This window comes from Phyllobates terribilis, unplaced genomic scaffold, assembly GCF_046119375.1.
Source record: "Phyllobates terribilis strain yellow unplaced genomic scaffold, ASM4611937v1 Scaffold_12__6_contigs__length_324123572, whole genome shotgun sequence".
Taxonomy (NCBI): domain Eukaryota; kingdom Metazoa; phylum Chordata; class Amphibia; order Anura; family Dendrobatidae; genus Phyllobates; species Phyllobates terribilis.
The window spans coordinates 189,635,444-189,656,276 of record NW_027362772.1 but is presented as its reverse complement, the minus strand read 5'-3'; the positions used below and the strand labels follow the sequence as shown (position 1 = coordinate 189,656,276).

Below are 20,833 nucleotides of genomic sequence, written 5' to 3'. Positions count from 1 at the left end.
TGCTTTGACAATTTTGATCCGTGTATAACTTTCTATATCTTGACTGATCTTAGGATATGCTAATTAGGAGCGATAATGACAATTTCTTTCAGATTAATAACACATGTGCCATCCAGGTATGACTTGGATGGCACATAATATATCACAGGAACCGTTATTAAAATGGAATCTTAACGAAAAAAAGAAAGGTCAGAACTTCAATCTAATTTAGAGGCAAAGCTGTTAAAACTATAAGTGGCGAACCAAACCTCACCATCTTTATACTTATACAAGCTAACACAGGAAGTAAACTCCAGCTAGATGCAGTCCTAACCACTAAAACTGAAAAAGCTCTAAAGTGGACTCAGGCCATCTTTTACAAACAGGCTAACGAACCAAGTAAAATGCTTACCAGAAAACCTAGACAAAGACTCCTTAAATACGGCCTTCTCAATAAAAGACGTCAATGGCCATACCACATCACATCCTGACATTTATGATGCCTTCCACACATACTATCAGAAGCTTTATTCAGCAGCTTTATTCAGCCCCGCAGTACCCTACCCCACAACGAATTCAAGATTTTTTTCAACACTTACCCAAAATTTCAGACTTAGTAGCCCAACAACGTCTTTCAGAAATAACTGAAGACCTCACTTCACAAATAAAAGGTCTTAAAAACGGAAAAGCTCCAGGGTCTGACGGTCTTACAGCTATCAACTACAAAAATTGTCTGGAGGCTCTCCTTCCCCATATTTGGAAATGCTACGACTTGTTTTTACAGGGTAACCAGATGCCCACAGAATTTTATACAGCTCATGTAACTAATACCAAAACCCAAATGAGACCCATTACTCTAAAAAAATTATATCACTTTTGAATGTAGATTTTAAAATATTCACATCAATAATAACTCAAAGAATAAACACGTTACTCCCAGCACTAACTCACCATGATCAAGTGGTATTTATTCCATCAAGACAAGCCCCTGATGACACTAGGCGAAACTTAATTATACACAAAGCTAAAAAACAGACAAAACACTGCTAACGATGTTGGAATTAGATATTAAAATAGCTTTCGACGTAGTTTCCTGGCCCTACCTCTTTAATACTTTAGCCTTACATGGATTTCCACCTGGCCTCATTGCTTCGTTAAAATTACTATATGACCCCGCCCACAGCATACCTAAAGCTCCCTTCTACCAAACCAGTACCTATTAAGATACAGAGAGTCACATGGCAAGGATGTCCGCTATCGCCGGCATTATTTCCACTAGCCATAGAACCTCGGGCTGAAGCCATAAGGGAACATCCTGATATTAAAGGATATCAAAGGCCAGGTTCGTGCCACGATTACAAATTTAGCCTGTTCGCGGACAAACTTCTTTTAACTGTAACACAACCCTTAATAACTCTCCCAAACCTATACTCCTTGCTGCATAGATTTGAAATCATCACCGGCCTAAAAATTAATATTGATAAATCCAAAGCAATGTTTATTAACACTCCTAATCCAATGCAAGATCATATAATATCCCAGCTTGGATTCATTAAGAGAGCATTATCTAACCTACTTAGGAATAAATTTAACTACAAATAAATCGACTCTTTAAATGGAACTATGCTCCTTTACTCCAGCAATTTCAAACGGACCTCAATAAATGGTCATCTTACCTATCCTGGCTAGGCTTGCCCATTCAATAAAAATGGTAACATTACCACGTTTCTTATATTTATTTAGATCTCTACCTATAACAGGGCTCGACAAACCCAGGCGCCTGGTCGCCAGTGGCGCCTAGAAAATGTTGTCTGGCGCCTAGAAAATCAGAGGGGCCCACCCGCCCACTCACTGTCGGGGCCCGGGCCCACACACCCACCCGCCCACTCACTGTCGGGGCCCGGGCCCACACACCCACCCGCCCACTCACTGTCGGGGCCCGGGCCCACACACCCACCCGCCCACTCACTGTCGGGGCCCGGGCCCACCCGCCCACTCACTGTCGGGGCCCGGGCCCACACACCCACCCGCCCACTCACTGTCGGGGCCCGGGCCCACCCGCCCACTCACTGTCGGGGCCCGGGCCCACACACCCACCCGCCCACTCACTGTCGGGGGCCGGGCCCACACACCCACCCGCCCACTCACTGTCGGGGCCGGGCCCACACACCCACTCACTGTCGGGGCCGGGCCCACACACCCACCCGCCCACTCACTGTCGGGGCCGGGCCCACACACCCACCCACCCACTCACTGTCGGGGCCGGGCCCACACACCCACCCGCCCACTCACTGTCGGGGCCGGGCCCACACACCCACCCGCCCACTCACTGTCGGGGCCCTGGCCGCTTCCTCGGCACCTGTTCAGGGACACAGGCGCTGCTTGATTGCCGGCACTTCCCCCAGACATGGCCGCGCGCTGTCCGACTGTGTCTGCTAGTAATGACAAGGCAGGGTCGACGGCACTGCACCTTTAATTGTGCTTGTGTGTCGCTCCTGCCGCGTCATTACTAGCAGACACAGCCGCACAGCGCGCGGCCATGTCTGGGGAAGTGCCGGCAATCAAACACCGCCGGAGCGGAGGTCCTGCACAGATGGGCGGGAGGGGCCCGGACCCGACCGCAAGTGGGCCCCGGACCCGACGTGGGCCCCTCTGATGTTCCAGGGCCATGAAGTCTGTGACACGCCGGGGGCCCTGCACTGCCCCATACCCGAGGAGCTGCTGGACAGGACACTGGACCGGGGACAGGCGAGTGAGGCTTCCCCAATCCCCATATTAAAAATATTAGTAATGGGTCTGTGTGAGCGCATGTATGTGAATGTCAGTGTATATATATTTGTCTGTTTTATCTATGTGTATGTCTGCGTACCGTGTGTGCGCACGCATATGTCGGCGTACGTGAAGGATGAGGGGGCAGGCTGGGCCATGTGTTATATATATATATATATATATATATATATTTCTCCGCCGTATCTGTGCATCATGAATCGTGTATGTGTTAAAAGGGCCCACTGAGACTCTTTAGCCCGGGGCCCAGAAAAACCTGGAGCCGGCCCTGGGGGGGAAGGATCGCTGTGGCCGGGGGCCCGTTCTCATCTCCCGCTACCTGTGTAAGTACATACAAAGGCCGTGCTCCCCGGGGAGACGCCGTGTGTGAGGGGGTCTATATGTACAGTTTGTCAACAAAAAAAATTCTGGCTCCTAAATTTTTTGGCTGGCTCCTAGATTCTGAACAACTTTGTCGACCCCTGACCTATAATACCTAGCAAGATCTTCTTCGATATACACTCACAAATCTCTAAATTAGTTTGGCATGGGAAACGCCCCAGGACATCCCACCGAATCATGTTTCATCACAGACGACAAGGAGAAATCTCTCCCCAAGTTCTCTCTTTACTATAAGGCTGCTCAAGTAGCGCAACTATCTTCAATCTCTTCTCCATCAGGTAAAGCTAGATGTACAGATCTCGAAAACACCATTATCTCTCCATACTCTATATCAGGCCTAATGTGGGCAACACATCAATTACCTCCTAAATTAGCTACTTCTCTCCATATATCCATCACTCCTTCACACTATGGAGAAAGCTCAGATTTCAATTTAAAATACAATCTAATCCATCTCTTCTGCTTCAAGTCCAACTCCTGGGCTCAAACCAGTTAGAATTGTTGTTCAAGCCCTCAGAATTCCAAAACCTTATTTGCCCAAAGAAATTGCAAGAGACGTAGTGGTTACTTATCAATCCTTCCATAAAAGGAAAAAAAATTGGCTATGACAAGACTAAAAATACCCACGCCATACAACTCCATTCTCCTCTTCAAGGATTTCTCAAAAACAATTAAAGCTATAAAATCCTTTTAAAGAATCACATGAGAGCTTATCTGTGCTGGAATTTAATATTGACTAATCAGAAATTGTTCAAAATTCACCAAGAGAACATAATCTTTTCCATTGCATTCCCAACTGAATGTTCAATTTCTCTTTAAGAATAAAGATTTGAAATTTTATAACGTTCATATTTTTTCATATATTTTTAAATACTTAATTTTTAGTCCCTTTAGGGACATGAACCTGCAATCGCCTGATTACTTACACTATATATGGAAATAATAGAGTATTGCTGTATAAGGCGCAAGTCTGGCTCATTTGAATAGCTGGAGCATTGGAGGAGTGCCAAGACTGCAGCGACGGGGGCTGACACAGTAACCCATCGGCCCCCACCATCACATCACCGGGCGCTGATGAGAGTTGGTAAGTGCAAGCAACAGCAAAAATTCTATTTTAATGCAACTGTCAAATATTGACAGTGGCGTTCAAATGGATAACAGACGCGCCCCTAGCACATATCTGCTTGCGGATATTTGAGACAAACGGTGGCTATTTAATATAACCGTTATTTGTCGCATGTGGAGGGTGTTCAGCTCCTTAGCAGTCTCCACACACGAACACGCCTGCAACCATGTACATGAATATGATAGCTTTAAAGGGCTTAAATTCGAAACATGTCGATCTAGAGCTATTATTAATGTAAAGTACACAGTCATGATAAAAAAACACCAGAAGCAAGAAGATGTATAAAAGACATTTCAAAGTTGTTGCTAAAGTGAATTTTTAATTTGCTTTTCCAATAATTTTTAAACATAAGAATTTTTAATTTTCAAACAAAAGCAGATGTTCTGTCTTCACAGTTTTAAAGACATACAAAATGCAGAGTACGCTTAGGTGGTATTAAAGAATTTGTACATGTCAAACATCTTTAAGGAGGAATGGTATATAATTTTCGGTTGTGTCACACTTATAGCCATTAATATTAGTTATATTTTCAGAAAATAGTTTTAGTTATTGGCGGTTAGTATCAATTACACAGAAATTTAGTTTTTTTTATACACACTAAAAGTGTGATAATTGACCTGGCTAACAAAGGGATAAAATGTCAAAAACCACAGCAGGGAAAGATTTAAAGACTTACCAGTGTAGCATTCTTTGCACCAACACTTGCTCTTTGCACAAGAAGTTTTTTGTCTCCCAACTGCATTCCGTTAAGTCCAGCAATGGCCTTCAAGAATGTAAAGAGATTAGAAAAAGGCTTCAATAACTGTATAACAATTCTAAATTAGTGCCCAATTTAAACAAAATACCAATGATCTAGGCATATAAAACCTAGAGAAAAAAAAATCATTTTGGTTTCCCATTGTGTATTAAAACTTTCTTTATATTATAATTCAATGACCGCAAATAATTAAAAAAGGTGAGGGACAAACAAAATAGACAAGTATTTATCTTGTGCTTTTTCAAGTCAGTTTTACTGATTTATCAGTAAACTGATATTTGGTTGCTTATATCTAAAGCAGCAACAAATTTATCAATTGCCACATATATGCTATGTATATCAAAACTAGTGATGAGCACTCACTAAAATGCTCGGGTGCTCGTTGCTCAGGTTGAGCAAATCGTAATACTCGGTTGCTCGACCCCCAGCAACAAGCCAAATGTAAGTCAATGGGAAACTAGCATTTTTCCGGCAGCGCCACCAGAGGTCTGGAGTAGGCCTACAAACTGGCCAAATCGATAGGAACATGGGGGTTGGGGAGTGGTGGGGGTAGACCCCTGGAAGCATCTCCTCCACACCTTGGGCTGTGTTTACAAGTAGAGTTTTTGATGAGTTTTTGCACATTCACATTGCTTTTAAAGGGTGAAAAATACATTCATCAGTAAATGTAATTTTAACATTTAACTACCTTATCTGGCCATGTGGTGTGTGAGACATGATTAGACACATCCTGTTTCATTTATGAAGGAGGGACTCTGAAAGTCACAGCCTATTTTTACACAGCCATCAGGCGGCCCCTTACTATTGATAAAGGGCCAGCAGCCGGCTATGGTTTGTTGTTCCCATTATTAAGGAGTGGGTCTCCTATAGTGGTAGTGTCCCCATGCAGTGACTGCAAGGGCTGCTAAAAATTTGGACGCACTCCAATACCCCTTTGAAGAGACGTAGAGGAGGTCCCCATTAAAAAAAAGTGTTCCCATTATTAAGGAGTGGGCCTCCTATACTTGTAATGCCCATGCACTAACTGCATGGGCTGAAAAACATTTACTCCTGGGGGGTATACATGAACATACTGTATAGCATACAGAAGGTTAGAGGTAGGCCTCAAAAAAAAATTTTGTACGGGCATCATAAACACCCTTAAAAAAAAAAATTATGTGGGTGTTGCATTACGGTCACCCTGGTGATATGGTGGCGGAGGATGAGGAGAAGGACAACAGAAAATAGACAATCAGGAAGCGTTTACTCATGTGTGGGTGTGAAGAGGCGCAAGGGAAAAGACCCCCACCCCCCAAAAAAACACTGGATTTGATTTTATGTTCCGCACCTATCATCCGGTGGTGTTGAGAAGTCTGGCCCAATCCAGCCCTTGTTCATTTTGATGAGTCAGCCTGTCAGCACTTTCAGTTGACAGGCGGATGCATCTATCAGTTCTAATACCCCAGGCGGCACTAAAAAACAGCTCTGACAAAACGCTAGCGGCAGGGCAAGCCAGGACCTCCCAAGGCATAGAGAGTCAGTTCATGCCACGTGTCCAGCTTGGATACCCAATAATTATAAGGCACAGAGGAATCACAGAGGACGCAGGTACGGTCGGCAAGGTACTCTTTCAGCATCTTCCAAAATTTTCCCCTCCTTGTCAGAGTACCTCGTGCACCAGGGCCTGGGCGGGTCTGAAAAAAACTGTCCCACACCTCTGACAGTGTTCCCCTGCCTCTGCTGCATAGTATGTCTCCCTCGGCTGTACTGCTTGGTTGTCCAACGAACTGTGACCTCTGCCACCAGAATTTTCAGATGGGAATTTTTTTTAGTAATTCTTCAACAAAGGCCTTCTAGTACTGCAATATTTTATTAGACCTCTCCGCCATGGGAAGAAGAGATAGAACGTTCTCCTTGTAGCGTGTGTCTAGAAGTGTGACCAACCAGTAATTTGTGTTGCCCAAAATGCGTACAATGTGAGGGTCACGGGAAAGGCAGCGGAACATAAAGTCAGCTTTTTGTGCCATACTGCAAACAGCCAAGACTTCCCTGTCCTGACCAAGAAGACGACTGTCCATGCTCTCCTGGTCCTCCTCCTAGTTCTCCCTCTCCTCAGGCCATCCACGCTGAACAAACAGTATGACTGTTGTGTAGATAGTACAGTGTGGCACAGGAAAACAGCTCCTGCTCCTCCTTCTCATTATCACTCAATCCGCATTGAGATGAGATTAGGATGGGCTGTGTGGAATCACCATGTATAGTTCCTTGCTCCATTTCATCGTGCTCCACCTGCAATGCCTCATTACTGAAACGCTAGCTGCTCACAATTAGACTTAAAAGCGGGATGGTGATGCTAATTATAGAGTCATCGCCGCTCACCATCTTGGTGGAGTCCTCTAAGTTTTAGAGGACGGCACAATGTCAGACATCCATGCCCACTTATCAGCTCTTATGTGTGGAGGTTGACCTGAATGACTAAGAGCGTGTTGAAGCTGGTACTCAACACTGCCCTCTGCTGCTCACAAATCCTTCCCAACATCTGCAACGTTCGTTTCCAATGTGTGGTCACATCGCACACCAGTCAGTGAGCTGGAGACACTGAAGCATGGTGAGGGCGGCGGAAGCTGTAGGTGAATTTTGGAAATGGGCACACACGAGGCGTACTTTGATAAGCAGATCAGGCAGATCTGGTAGGTTGAGAAACCGCTGAACCACTAGGTTGAGCACATGGGCCAGTCATGGTACGTGTGCAAGCTTGCCTAGCTTCAGAGCCGCCACCAGGTTCTGGCCATCATCACAAACAACCATGCCTGACTGTGACAGACACAGATCTGCCTGCTCTGTTACAGCTGTCCACAACCCTGCAGCGGTGTGCAATTTGTCCCCTAAGCATATTAGCTTCAACAGAGCCTGTTGCTGTTTGCCTGAGGCAGTGCTGCCAGCTTCTGACTAATGGTCATTTTGGAGATGGCGGCTGAAGAGAAGGAGCAGAAGCTGTAGAACGTGGGGGCAACCCTGACTGACCCATGGCCCGCAATACTTGGCGTCGGGAGGACGTGTTCCGCCCCAGGGTCCAACTGGGTCCCGTCTTCCACTATATTAACCCAGTGTGCCGTCAGCGAGATGTACCGTCCCTGGATATAAAGCACTGGTCGTCAGTGGTTAGGTGGACTTTCCAAGTAACTGTGAGGGAACGGGTAATGCTCTGGGAGAAATAGTGTCGGCTGGGGACAGAGGACCAAGGGACGGCCGCCGCCATGAGGTTGCAGAAAGATTCCATCTCCATGAGCTTAAAAAGCAACATTTCACGTGCAAGGATTCGAGAAATGTGGCAGCTTAGTGTTGTGGCCTGTGGGTGGTTGGCTGCATATTTGCGCTGGCGTTCAAAGGACTGGGGTAGGGAAAAGGACGTGGTTGCTGATTGTGATGGGTTCAAGTGTGCAACGACAGGTGCAGGGCTGGAGGCGTCTTCGTCTGCACCATGGACAGGGGGTTGGCGTGCTCGCACAACAGCAGAACAAGCAGTGGTGTCACCCACAGACACAGTATCTAGACCCTGGCATTCGGCCAAACTAGTCAGGTGCTTTGCAGTCATGTGCCTGAGCATGCTGGTGGTGGTAAGGCATGCAGGTAGTTTTGCTGCCCATGGTGATGCTGGCATGGCAGAGGGTGCAAATGGCCTTTTTGGGGTTAACTGGTCAGTTTTTTAAAAAAAGAGCCAGACTCTGAAAGACCCAACAGTTGGACTGGCAACTTCCTTCGTGTTGGTGTTCTGGTAAAGTTGCCCACCTTGCGTCTGTGGCAACCCCACTGCTTGTTCCTGCCTGTTGTGTTGCTACACCCCCCCCCCCCACTCTGTGCTGCTGTCCTCACTATGCATTTCACCTTGCCAGGTTGGGTCAGTGACTTCATCGTCCACCACATCGTCTTCCACGTATGCACCCTGGGCCTCCTCCTGATTTGCTGGAAACGGGTCTCATCACCATCCACCTCTTGCGACAATAATTCCACTTTCCCACCATCATCTTCGTGACACTGTGGCTGTTCAAATATTTGGGCATCGCTACATGCGATCTCCTCTTTCCTCACTTGAAGCTGGCTGAGTGAGAAGCCCGAATCTATAAATGGAAAAGTGAACAGCTGTTCGGAGTGTCCAAGTGTGGGATCACTAGTCTCTGAGCACTCAGCATGGTGGGAGGAAGGAGGATCAGGGTGAGGAATATGTGGTTCAGACTCACGGCTATTGAGACTGGACCGTGTGGAAGACCAGGTGGTGGTGGCAAACTGACTGGAAGCATTATCTGCTATTCAACCAACAACCTTTTCACACTGCTCTAGCTTCAATAGTGGTGTTCCGCGGCCCCCTACAAAGTGAGACAGGAATATAGGGAGACATGATGCTTGTTGTGCTCCCTTAGCAGGCACAATGTCAGTTTGCCCACTGCCTCGGCCTCTGCTTGCACCATCAGCATCACGTCCGCTTCCCCGTCCCTTGCCCATTTTAAATGGAGTGTAATATTTGGCACGCTCAAAAAAATGTCACGATTATTACAGCAGTAATATTGGATCATGTCTGATGATGGACACGTTTCTCTGCTTCCACAATACAGCAATGTTAATAAAATCAACCAAATCTGGCTGTATTCTGCTCACAAGCAAGTGGAGCAGTAAAAATGGTATACTACATTGCTCATTAAGCAAATAAGGATTAAGAGAAAAAAAAAAAATTAGCCCTGATATCTCGAGCTATGGATATCTGTAACAGCAGCAGACTGGACATGCAATGGACCCTATTCTGCTCTATACACTTTCCACAAACTCTGCCTGCCTAACTCCTGCTATTACCAGGAATAATATATGCAGCTTGATTAGTCCTTAGGACTGTTAGGTATTGAAGAGCAATATAACATCTGAACTAATAAATCGCCAATTATCTCTGTAGCTTAGCATCACCTCTCCCTACTATGCCTATCTGAAGGGTAGACTGACCAGTGTAGGGTCACAGGGTCTGATAGTGATTGGCTGGCGGCATAGCGTCATTGGGTCTGTAATGCCACAACCAACATGGCTGTGGCATTACAGTAAGTGGCAGGCAATCCAAGCATGTTTATTCGCTGTTTAAACAGCGGCAAACATGCGGGGCCTCGAGCTCCCGCCTGAGCATCCAGGAAGTACTTGCCGAGCATTTTTTTTTTTTTTTTTTTTTACAGTGAGATGCTGGGAAGAGTACCGAGCACGCTCGCTCATGACTAATCAATACTTAAGTGCAAAATGACAGAGTGAAAATAAAAAGTCTACATACCCCTGTAAAAATTGTATATTTTTGTCATGTAAAAAAAAGTCATATTAATAAGAATCATATGAGAACTTTTTCAGCCTTTAAGGTCACCCATAATCTGAACAAATCCATTGAGAAATAACAGAAATTATTTTAAGAAGGAAAAATAAAATATGGTTGCATACACCCTGATATAATTAGGGAAGTTGTTGTGTTCAGCATTAGCCAATCACATTTAAACTAAACTAAAAAGGTAAATCGCACATAGGCTCCATCATTTAGAGCGATTCCGATTAACCCCGTATAAAATGTAGCTGTTCTAGTAGGATTTTGACATTTTCTTAGCTGCATTTTATAGTAAAAGCCCCAGATAATAAAAAGCTTACAACATAGCAAAAGGATCTCATTGATGAACATTAAACAGTCAGGAGAAGGGTGCAAAAAATGTCCAAGGCATCACATGAACCATGAAACACTTAAGACTTCCTAGATTACAGGCCACCTCTGCAATGAGCAGTATACTATGAAATTAAAAATACTCTCCCTCACTAGAACACAGGGATTTTTAGAGATAAATTACAAGGATGCTTGCTTTTACAAGCAGTTTGCTATTTTGCCCATTTATGATAAGAAAATCTCTCCAGACTGCATTCCTCAACATTAAAGAAATGTGTGACTGTTGTCGTGTTAACCATTGGTTCCTGAACCACTATCGGAACATGGTGATACCAGTGCTTTCATGACGCAAATACTGCAGGCTAAAGTGGAACGTTTAGGCCACACAGATTGCTCACAGTAGCACCAGCAAGATTGTCAGGTTGAAAAAACAGCTACTTTGGAGCGATGGCTGCCCCAACTGACTCCACAACCAAATCAGTTTAACACCGAACTGTTAAAGAGTACATTAAATGAAGACTAGAGGGGTCAGACTACTGTGCACTATGCCGCCTCATACCATAATCCCGGGGAGTGAGATAAGTGTGATATTACTTCATGAAGGGCTCTTTAGATTTTATGAGCAGCACATAGTGATCCATTTTGTATAGCAAATTAAATTTCACCTATACCCAGCTAAAAAAACCGAAAAGAGGACAATACAAAATATCCCAAAAAATTGTTTATTAATCCAATGATTATAGTTTATGTAATTTACAGGCAATTAAAACATGACGAAAAGTGTTGAATGTCAATGTAAACTAACAGGGTCAAGATGAGTTGGTCACATTGCCATAAATGTATGTTAACCCCATAAATATTTATATACATACTGTAACGAGATATTCCAGGAGTCATCAAAACCAAAGCAGCTTAGTGACAAACAATTTTGAAATCTGACCAGTGTCACTTTATATGAAACCAAGTTTAAAAAAAATTGCGTATTTTAAACAAAGTATCTTTGTTGAAACATACTAAAATTGTAAAAATATATATAAATATAAAGTGCAACCATGAGGCGAGGATTACTCAAAACAAACCAGAAATTAATTAATTATTAATCGAACTGCCCAATATAAATTGTGGTTCCAGATGCTAAAATTATTATATCATTGCTAATATAGACGCATATATTATAGCCCAATAATAAATAGGTGTATTAGAAGTCAGGGTTTTAACATAGTGCTGTGTGCAAAGTCACAGTGCAAAAACGTATACCTTCATAAATCCCATGGATCCCTATAAACCACTCCTTGACTGAAATCAAAGTGTTGTGTGCCAGGCTGTGTACAATGACATATGCCTTCATAAGTGCAATGAATCCTTATGAGCTGCTAATGTGCTGTACCCAAATTTTAATCTACGCTATTATAGTGATTGTAATTGTGTACAGATCCAATGTATGAGTGTGTAATTACCTGTAGCAAGGTGTGTATTGATAGCCTCGCTGCCCCCAGTAAGCAGAGCACCAGATCGTGGCGGGCCGGTGGGGTGGGCTCTATCTGGTGCTCTGCTTACTTATTCACCTGTATGCGCTTATGACCGCTCACTGATCGTTCACCGACCTTCCTCCTATTTTACATAATGCATCTAGTAGTGCGGGGCTAGGTAAAATAGGAGGCAGGTCAGTGAAGGCACAGTGACCTGCCATAAGAGCATACAGATGAATATGAAAGCAGAGCACCAGATAGAGCCCACCCCGAAGCACCAGCATAATATCTCCACACTGAAAGTAAAGATTACATAAGAACCACAGGATGGATTTCATCAACCAAGGTATCATGTTAAAAAGTGTAATGTCACCCACCTGACAGTGTATGTAGATTATGGAGCACAATCCTGCAGACAGGTGCGCTTTAAACCAGTTAGTCATGCTGTACAAAATAATTAATAAACAACATTTCCCATATGTCTACTTTACATGTGAATCTTTTTTTTTTTTTTTTTTTTACGTAATTTTATTTTGGTAGTGTTTTTGAATAGTTATAAGCCGAGCAGAAATTTCTCATTTTTTTTTTCAAGAAATTTAAAAAACCTGTTTCTTTAGGGACCTGTTCACATTTAAGTGGACTTTTGAGGAGCCTGCATATTAGTGATACCATCTTAAAAACCGTACCCCTCAAATACTTTCAAAACTTGTCAGGAATTAATTTCAACCCTTCAGGTGCTACACTGGAATTAATGGAAAGTGGAATGAAAAAGAAAAAATAAATGGTAATCTTTCCTCTAAAATGTTGCTCTTGCCACAATTTTTTTTAACTTTTACAAGAAATAGCACAATAAAATGGACCCCAAAATTTGTTTTATACTTTTTACCCCCCCCCCCCTCCCCAACCCCACCGCCCCCTAAGTGGTCAGAAACCTTTATTTGGACAAATGGCAAGGCTTGTAAGGGAAGGAGCAGCATTTGAATTTTGGTTGGCGGGTGCCATGTAACATTTGCAGGGTCATTAAGGTGCCTTAACTGCAGAAACTCCCTTAGAAGTTACTTCATTTTGAAAACTAAACTCAAGGATTTTATCCAAGGGTACAGTGAGCATTTTGAATCCACAGGTACTATACAAAATTTGAGAACATTAGGTTGTGATAATGAAAATTTTCATTTTTTTTTATCACGAAAGTGTTGCTTTATCCTCAATTTTTTTTCACTTTTGCAAGAGGAAGCATGGAAAAGTGGACCACACAGTTTGGTACCCATTTTCTTCTGTGCGTGGCAAAACACCACATGTACAGTATTTTTCGGACTATAAGACACAACCCAAATCTTGGGGTGGAAAATAGGAAAACTTTTTTTTTTTTTTTTAATAAGATGGGGGTTCATCTTATAGTCTGAATAGGTATGGTATCTTACCTGGAGGGTGGTGGAGCAAGGGTCACAGGAGGCAAGGTCCCTAAGGAAACCGGCAGAAGTGGAGGAATGCTGCGGACCCTGGATATAAGAAGCCAGTGCTCTAGCAGTGGGGAGTTGCGATGGTGGTGGAGCAGGATCGCAGGGCCCTCCAATCCCCCCCACAGGAACCCAGTGGCTGCAGAAGAGGCGAGATGCTATGGGGTCGGTGCCTGGCTAGGGCCCTTAGCCTGGCTGGTTCCTGTGCCGAGGCCTGTGGCAGAGGATGGCAGCGGCGTAGGGCGGTGAGGCAGAGTTGCGTGCGCGGGTTTTTTGTGTGTGCAGCCATCTTCCTAGAGCTGTGATCTACAGGAAACTGGCAGCCGGAGCTCCCGGTCTGCGCATGCGCCGGCTTGTGCCGTCATTTTCCTGTAAATCACGGCCTCAGGAAGATGGCCGCAGACACACACACCAGAAAGCTGCTCTGCTTCACCACCCAACGCCGCTCACAGCCCGATACCGGCCAGGCACAGGTCTCAGCCCCAGCGGCTCTGCCTTACCGCCGACAGCATCTCAGCTCCTGCCGCTGAGTTCCTGAAGGAGGGAGAGCCATGCGATCCCGCTCCACCACCACCGCAACTTTCCGGTAAAGGAAGGTTCGGACCATAAGACGGAGGGAGAGGGGGGATATGGTAATCAAAATATTCAGTTTGGGCACACAGCAGGGCTCAGAAGGGAAAATGCTAAATTTGGTATTTGTAATATAAAATTTGGCTGGAATATACTGCAGACACCATGTCTCTTTTGCAGAGCCACTGAGGTACCAAAACAGCAAAAGTTGAACCCATAAGTGCTTCACAGAACCTTTAGAAATGTAGAATTGAAAACGGATGTTATTTTCTTCCCTCTAAAATATTGTTTTGTCCACAAATTTATAATTTTCACAATAGACAACAGGATAAAACTGGAACATGTAATTTAAAGTTTATCCCGGACTCAATAATACCCTATACAGTGGTGGCCAAAAGTATTGGCACCCCTGCAATTCTGTCAGATAATACTCAGTTTCTTCCTGAAAATGATTGCAATCACAAATTCTTTGGTATTATCATCTTCATTTAATTTGTCTTCAATGAAAAAAAACACAAAAAGAATTGTCCTAAAGCCAAATTGGATATAATTCCACACCAAACCTAAAAAGGGGATGGACAAAAGTATTGGCACTGTTTGAAAAATCATGTGATGCTTCTCTAATTCGTGTAATTAATAGCACCTGTAACTTACCTGTGGCACCTAACAGGTGTTGGCAATAACTAAATCACACTTGCAGCCAGTTAACATGGATTAAAGTTGACTCAACCTCTCTCCTGTGTCCTTGTGTGTACCACATTGAGCATGGAGAAAAGAAAGAAGACCAAAGAACTGTCTGAGGACTTGAGAAACCAAATTGTGAGGAAGCATGAGCAATCTCAAGGCTACAAGTCCATCTCCAAAGACCAGAATGTTCCTGTGTCTTCCGTGCGCAGTTTCATCAAGAAGTTTAAAGCCCATGGCACTGTGGCTAACCTCCCTAGATGTGGACGGAAAAGAAATTGACGAGAGATTTCAACGCAAGATTGTGCGGATGGTGGATAAAGAACCTCTACTAACATCCAAACAAGTTCAAGCTGCCCTGCAGTCCGAGGGTACAACAGTGTCAACCCGTACTATCCGCCGGCGTCTGAATGAAAAGGGACTGTATGGTAGGATACCCAGGAAGACCCCACTTCTTACCCCGAGACATAAAAAAGCCAGGCTGGAGTTTGCCAAAACTTACCTGAGAAAGCCTAAAACGTTTTGGAAGAATGTTCTCTGGTCAGATGAGACAAAAGTAGAGCTTTTTGGGAAAAAGCATCAACAGAGTGTACAGGAAAAAAAGAGGCATTCAAAGAAAAGAACACGGTCCCTACAGTCAAATATGGCAGAGGTTCCCTGATGTTTTGGGGTTGCTTTGCTGCCTCTGGCACTGGACTGCTTGACCGTGTGCATGGCATTATGAAGTCTGAAGACTACCAACAAATTTTGCAGCATAATGTAGGGCCCAGTGTGAGAAAGCTGGGTCTCCCTCAGATGTCATGGGTCTTCCAGCAGGACAATGACCCAAAACACACTTCCAAAAGCACTATAAAATGGTTTGAGAGAAAGCACTGGAGACTTCTAAGGTGGCCAGCAATGAGTCCAGACCTGAATCCAATAGAACAGGGTTCCCCAACTCCAGTCCTCAAGGCCCACCAACAGGTCATGTTTTCAGGATTTCCTTAGTATTGCACAGGTGATGGAACTATTGCCTGTGCTGATGATGGAATTATCACCTGTGCAATACTAAGGAAATCCTGAAAACATGACCTGTTGGTGGGCCTTGAGGACTGGAGTTGGGGAACCCTGCAATAGAACACCTGTGGAGAGATCTCAAAATGGCAGTTTGGAGAAGGCACCCTTCAAATATCAGGGACCTGGAGCAGTTTGCCAAAGAAGAATGGTCTACAATTCCAGCAGAGCATTGTAAGAAACTCAGTGATTGTTACCGGAAGCGGTTGCTCGCAGTTATTTTGGCTAAAGGTTGTGCAACCAAGTATTAGGCTGAGGGTGCCAATACTTTTGTCTGGCCCATTTTTGGAGTTGTGTGTGAAATGATCAATGATTTGATTTTTGCTTCATTCTCTTTTGTGTTTTTTCCTTGCAAGCAAATTAAATGAAGATAATAATACCAAAGAATTTGTGATTGCAATCATTTTCAGGAAGAAACTGAGTATTATCTGACAGAATTGCAGGGGTGCCAATACTTTTGGCCACCACTGTATGTGGTCAAAAATGGCTGTTTGGGCACATGGCAGGGCTCGGAAAGAGAAGAGCAAATTTGATTTTTGTAGAGTAAAATTGTCTGGAATAGATTGTGAATGCCATTTCGCATTTGCAAAGCCACTGACCTGCCAAAACAGACCACCCTTCCCCCAAAAGAGACAACATTTTAGAAACTAGACACCTCAAGGAATTCACCTAGTGGTGTACTAAGCATCTTTAATATACAGGTGATTGACTAAACTTTATAACAATTAGATATGAAAGCAAAAAATTATTTTCCACTAAAATACTGTTTTAGCATTAAATTTATAACTTACACAATATGTAATGCGAGGTAATGGACTCAATTTTTATGCAATTTTTACGGTACCAATACTTTTCATCATTTATTCGTTGTTCTATAGGGGTTATATTTACAGTCTCTATTAGAATTTTGCCTTTCCTGACATTTTCTTCACAGTTGTTTTGGTATACCTTACACTTTCCGTAATCGCCATAAGCGCCTTAACTAGTGATGAGCGAACGTGCTCGCCACTGCTCGGTACTCGCCTGAGCATCACTGTGCTCGACGAGTATTTCTGGGTTTCTTGGGCGGGAACTCAGGTCCCCTCCCTGCATGTTTGGTGCTCTTTAGAGGGCCAATGAACATGCAGGGATTGCCTGCCACGCCCTGTAGCAATGGTGGCTGTGGGCATAACAGTGATTGACTAATTCAGCTGCATATAATCAGTGCTAGGCAGGCAGTTTGTGGCAGACTTCAGTGTATGATACAGCACAATAAGGTCCACTGAACATCCGGTCTGCTGCTGTAATAAATGCAGATTTTTGTAGACATCGCCCCAGGTATCAGAGGCCAGGGCAATTTTTTTTTTTTTTAAACTTAATCCTGGTTATTTGCTTAAAAAACAATCCAGAGTACACCATTTTTCTGCTCCATTTGCTTGTTAGCATTGCATAATAAAGCCAGGTCTGTTCAATATTTCAGCGATAAAAATCCAGAAAACTGAACGTGGAAAATATTGGCCTCAATTCCATTCTGTTGCAGTGTGCCGGTCAAGCTATTCACACTAGGCGTCTGTGAAGAATATTAGAACCACAAGTCTTAAACATATTCAGTGGACAGACCTCTGCAAAAAAATTGCAGATGGGTTTCACTGAAACAACCACTTCAAACGCATAAAATAGAAAAAAGGGAAGTGTAGTCTTAACGGTTGGTACAAAAATATAACAACTTTATTGATACAAAAAATAAACATTTAAACGTCTGCAAGTGCAAGGGATGTGTGTACAAAAGAATGGCAATACCGAAAAGCTGCAGGGACACAGAGGTAGAGAATCGATCAATCAATCCTGCGTTTATCAGAATGCATGGGACTCTATAGGGATAGATGGAGAGTAACAGTAGTATATCACAAGAGATAAATATATAAACAATATTGTAAAGCTTAGTGCTCTCTCTCCTGCATGATATAGTGCAATCATATAGACAGTAATGCTAGTCTCCTAGAGCCTAAAGCTCAATGATATAGCAGTGTCTAGGGAGGGAGAGTACTAGTCCTTCTTACTACCTGGTGGGGCACATTTTTATACTTTGAGGTAATGATTTTGTTGATATACATGTATGTTCATGGGGTACTTAGGGGGATTGATTATGATAAGGCACAGCTACATCATTGAGCTGTAGGCTCTAGGAGACGAGCATTACTGCCTATATGATTGCACTATATCACGCAGGAGATAGAGCACTAAGCTTTACAATATTGTTTATATATTTATCTCTTGTGATATACTACTGTTCCTCTCCATCTATCCCTATAGAGTCCCATGCATTCTGATAAACGCAGGATTGATTGATCGATTCTCTACCTCTATGTGTCCCTGCTGCTTTTCGGTATTGCCATTCTTTTGTACACATATCCCTTGCACTTACAAAAAATACACATTTAAAAGTCTATCAATAAAGTTATATTTTTGTACCAACCGTTAAGACTACACTTCCCTTTTTTCTAGTCTGTGAAGAATAGTATTAGTAAACTATAGGTCTGCTGTTTAAAATTGTGTTTTTTTGTCAGACGTATCACATAACTGCGTTCCAAAATCAGCCATTTCTTGTGAACGTGGAACATATTGTCCTCCATTTAAAATGGGCAAGGTGCGTGGCAAGGGACGGGGAAGTGGACGTGATGGTGCATGCAGAGGAAGAGGACGTGGCCAAGCTGAAATTGTGAAACAACAAACACCAACATCTTGACGCTCGACCTTCCTGTCCCAATTACTAGGGGACTGTAGTACACCACTATTGAACCCAGAACAGTGTCAAAAGGTTGTTGGTTGGATAGCGGATAATGCTTCCAGTCACTTTGCCACCATTACCACCACCAACCTGTCCTCCACACGGTCAAGTGTCCGTAGCCGTGAGTCTGTACCGCATATTCCTCACCCTTATCCTCCTTCCTCCCACCATGCAGAGTGCCCGGAGACAACTGATCCCACAGTTGGACACTCAGAAGAGCTGTTCACTTTTCCATTAATAGATTCGGGCCTCTCGCCCAGTCCATTTGAAGCGGGGCAAGAGGAGATCGCATGTAGCGATGCCCAAATGTTTGAGCAGCCACAGTAACACGAAGGCAACAGTGAGAAAGTGCAATCACTGTTGCAAGAGGTGGATGATGAGAAGACACAATTGCCAGAAAGTCAAGAGGACGACCAGAGAGCGGAAGTGGAAGACGAGGTAGTGGATGATATAGTAACTGACCCAACCTGGCAGGGGGGCATGCAGAGTGAGGACAGCAGTACACAGGGGGAGAAAGGCGTAGCACCACAATAGGCAAGAACAAGCAGTGTGGTGGCAGCAGACACAAGGCGGGCAACCGTTCCCCGTTACATCAACATGACGGAAGTTGCCAGTACAACTGGTTGCTTTTTTTTAAAAAAAAAAAAAACAACTCTGCCGATAACCCAAAAAAGGCCATTTGCACCACCTGCCAGGCCAGCAAAACTAGCAGCCTGACCATCACTATGCTGATCAGGCACATGGCAGCAAAGCAGCCGACTAAGTGGGTCAAACCCCAGGGTCCAGTAACAGTGTCTGGGGGTGACACCGTGGCTTCTTCCGCTGTTATGCGTGCACACCAATCCCCTGTCCAGGGCGCATGCCAAGATGACTCCTGCCCTGCACCTGTTGCACACTCAAGTAGCACCATCAGCAAGCACGTCAACATCCTTGTCTCACCCAGCGCAGCGGTCAGTTGTCCCTACCCCAGTCCTTGGAACAAAAGCGCAAATAAGCAGCCAATACCCTACAGGCCACACTACTAAATTCACACATTTCGCGAAAGCTTGAGCTTGAAAGGTTTCCTTTTAGGCTCATGGAGACAAAAGCTTTCCGCAACCTGTTGGCAGCGGCCGTTCCTCGGTATTCAGTCCCCAGCCGCCAATATTTCTCCCGGTGTGCCGTCCCCGCATTACATGAGCATGTGTCCCACAACATTAGCCGTGCCCTCAACAAAGCAATTAATGGGAAAGTCCACCTAACCACGGACACGTGGACAAGTGCTTGTGGGCAGGGACAGTACATCTCGCTGACGGCACACTGGGTTTATAGAGAAAACTGGGACCCACAAGCTCGGACCTTGGGACAGAACACGTCCTTCTGACGCCGAGGTTTGCCGAGCTTCTGCACCACCTCCTCTTCAGCCTCCATCTCCGAAATTACCAGATCAGTCGCAAGCTGGAAGCACTGCAGTACTGCCTTGGCCAAGAGGAAACAGGCTGTGCTGAAGCCAATATGCTTAGGTGACAAACCACACAACGCTAAAGAGTTGTGGACAGCCCTGAAAGAGCAGGCAGATCTGTGGCTGACACCGCTGACCCTACAGCCAGGCATGGTCATGTGTGGCAATGGCCGGAACCTGGTGGTGGCTGAGGCGAGGAGAGCTCACACGCAACATTGCCTGGCCCATGTGCTTACCCTCGTGGTTCAGTGGTTTCTCAAAACCTGCCCTGATCTGTTGGATCGGCTTGTCAAAGTACTCCGCCTGTGTGCCCATTTTAGAAAGTCAGCTATACAGCTTCCGCCGCCCTTGCGGCTTCCAGCTCACCGACTGGTGTATGATGTCCCCATGCGTTGGAAATCAACATTGCAGATGTTAGGAAGGATTTGTGAGCAGAAGACAGCAGGTGTTGACTATCAGCATCAACAAGACCATCGGTATTCAGGTCAGACTCCACACAAGACCTCAGGAGTGGACATGGATGTCAGACATCTGTACCATTCTCCAAAACTTTGAGGACTCCACCAAGATGGTGAGCGGCGATGAAGCCATAATTAGCATCACCATCCTGCTTCTCTGTCTTCTAAAACTCTCTCTGCTCACAATTAAAGAGGATACATTGCAGGCGGAGCACGATGAGATGGAGCAAGGAACCATACAGGGTGATTCC

General features: G+C 44.5%; 1 protein-coding gene across 1 annotated transcript in view; it reads right to left on the bottom strand.

The window, feature by feature from the left end:
* The window catches only part of U2AF2 (U2 small nuclear RNA auxiliary factor 2), a 144,261-nt gene that overhangs the window by 19,560 nt on the left and 103,868 nt on the right, over nucleotides 1-20,833 (bottom strand). Inside the window, exon 9 of the mRNA XM_073656532.1 lies at nucleotides 4,950-5,036. Coding sequence (XP_073512633.1) covers nucleotides 4,950-5,036 — 87 coding nt within the window. The remainder of the gene's footprint in view (nucleotides 1-4,949; nucleotides 5,037-20,833) is intronic.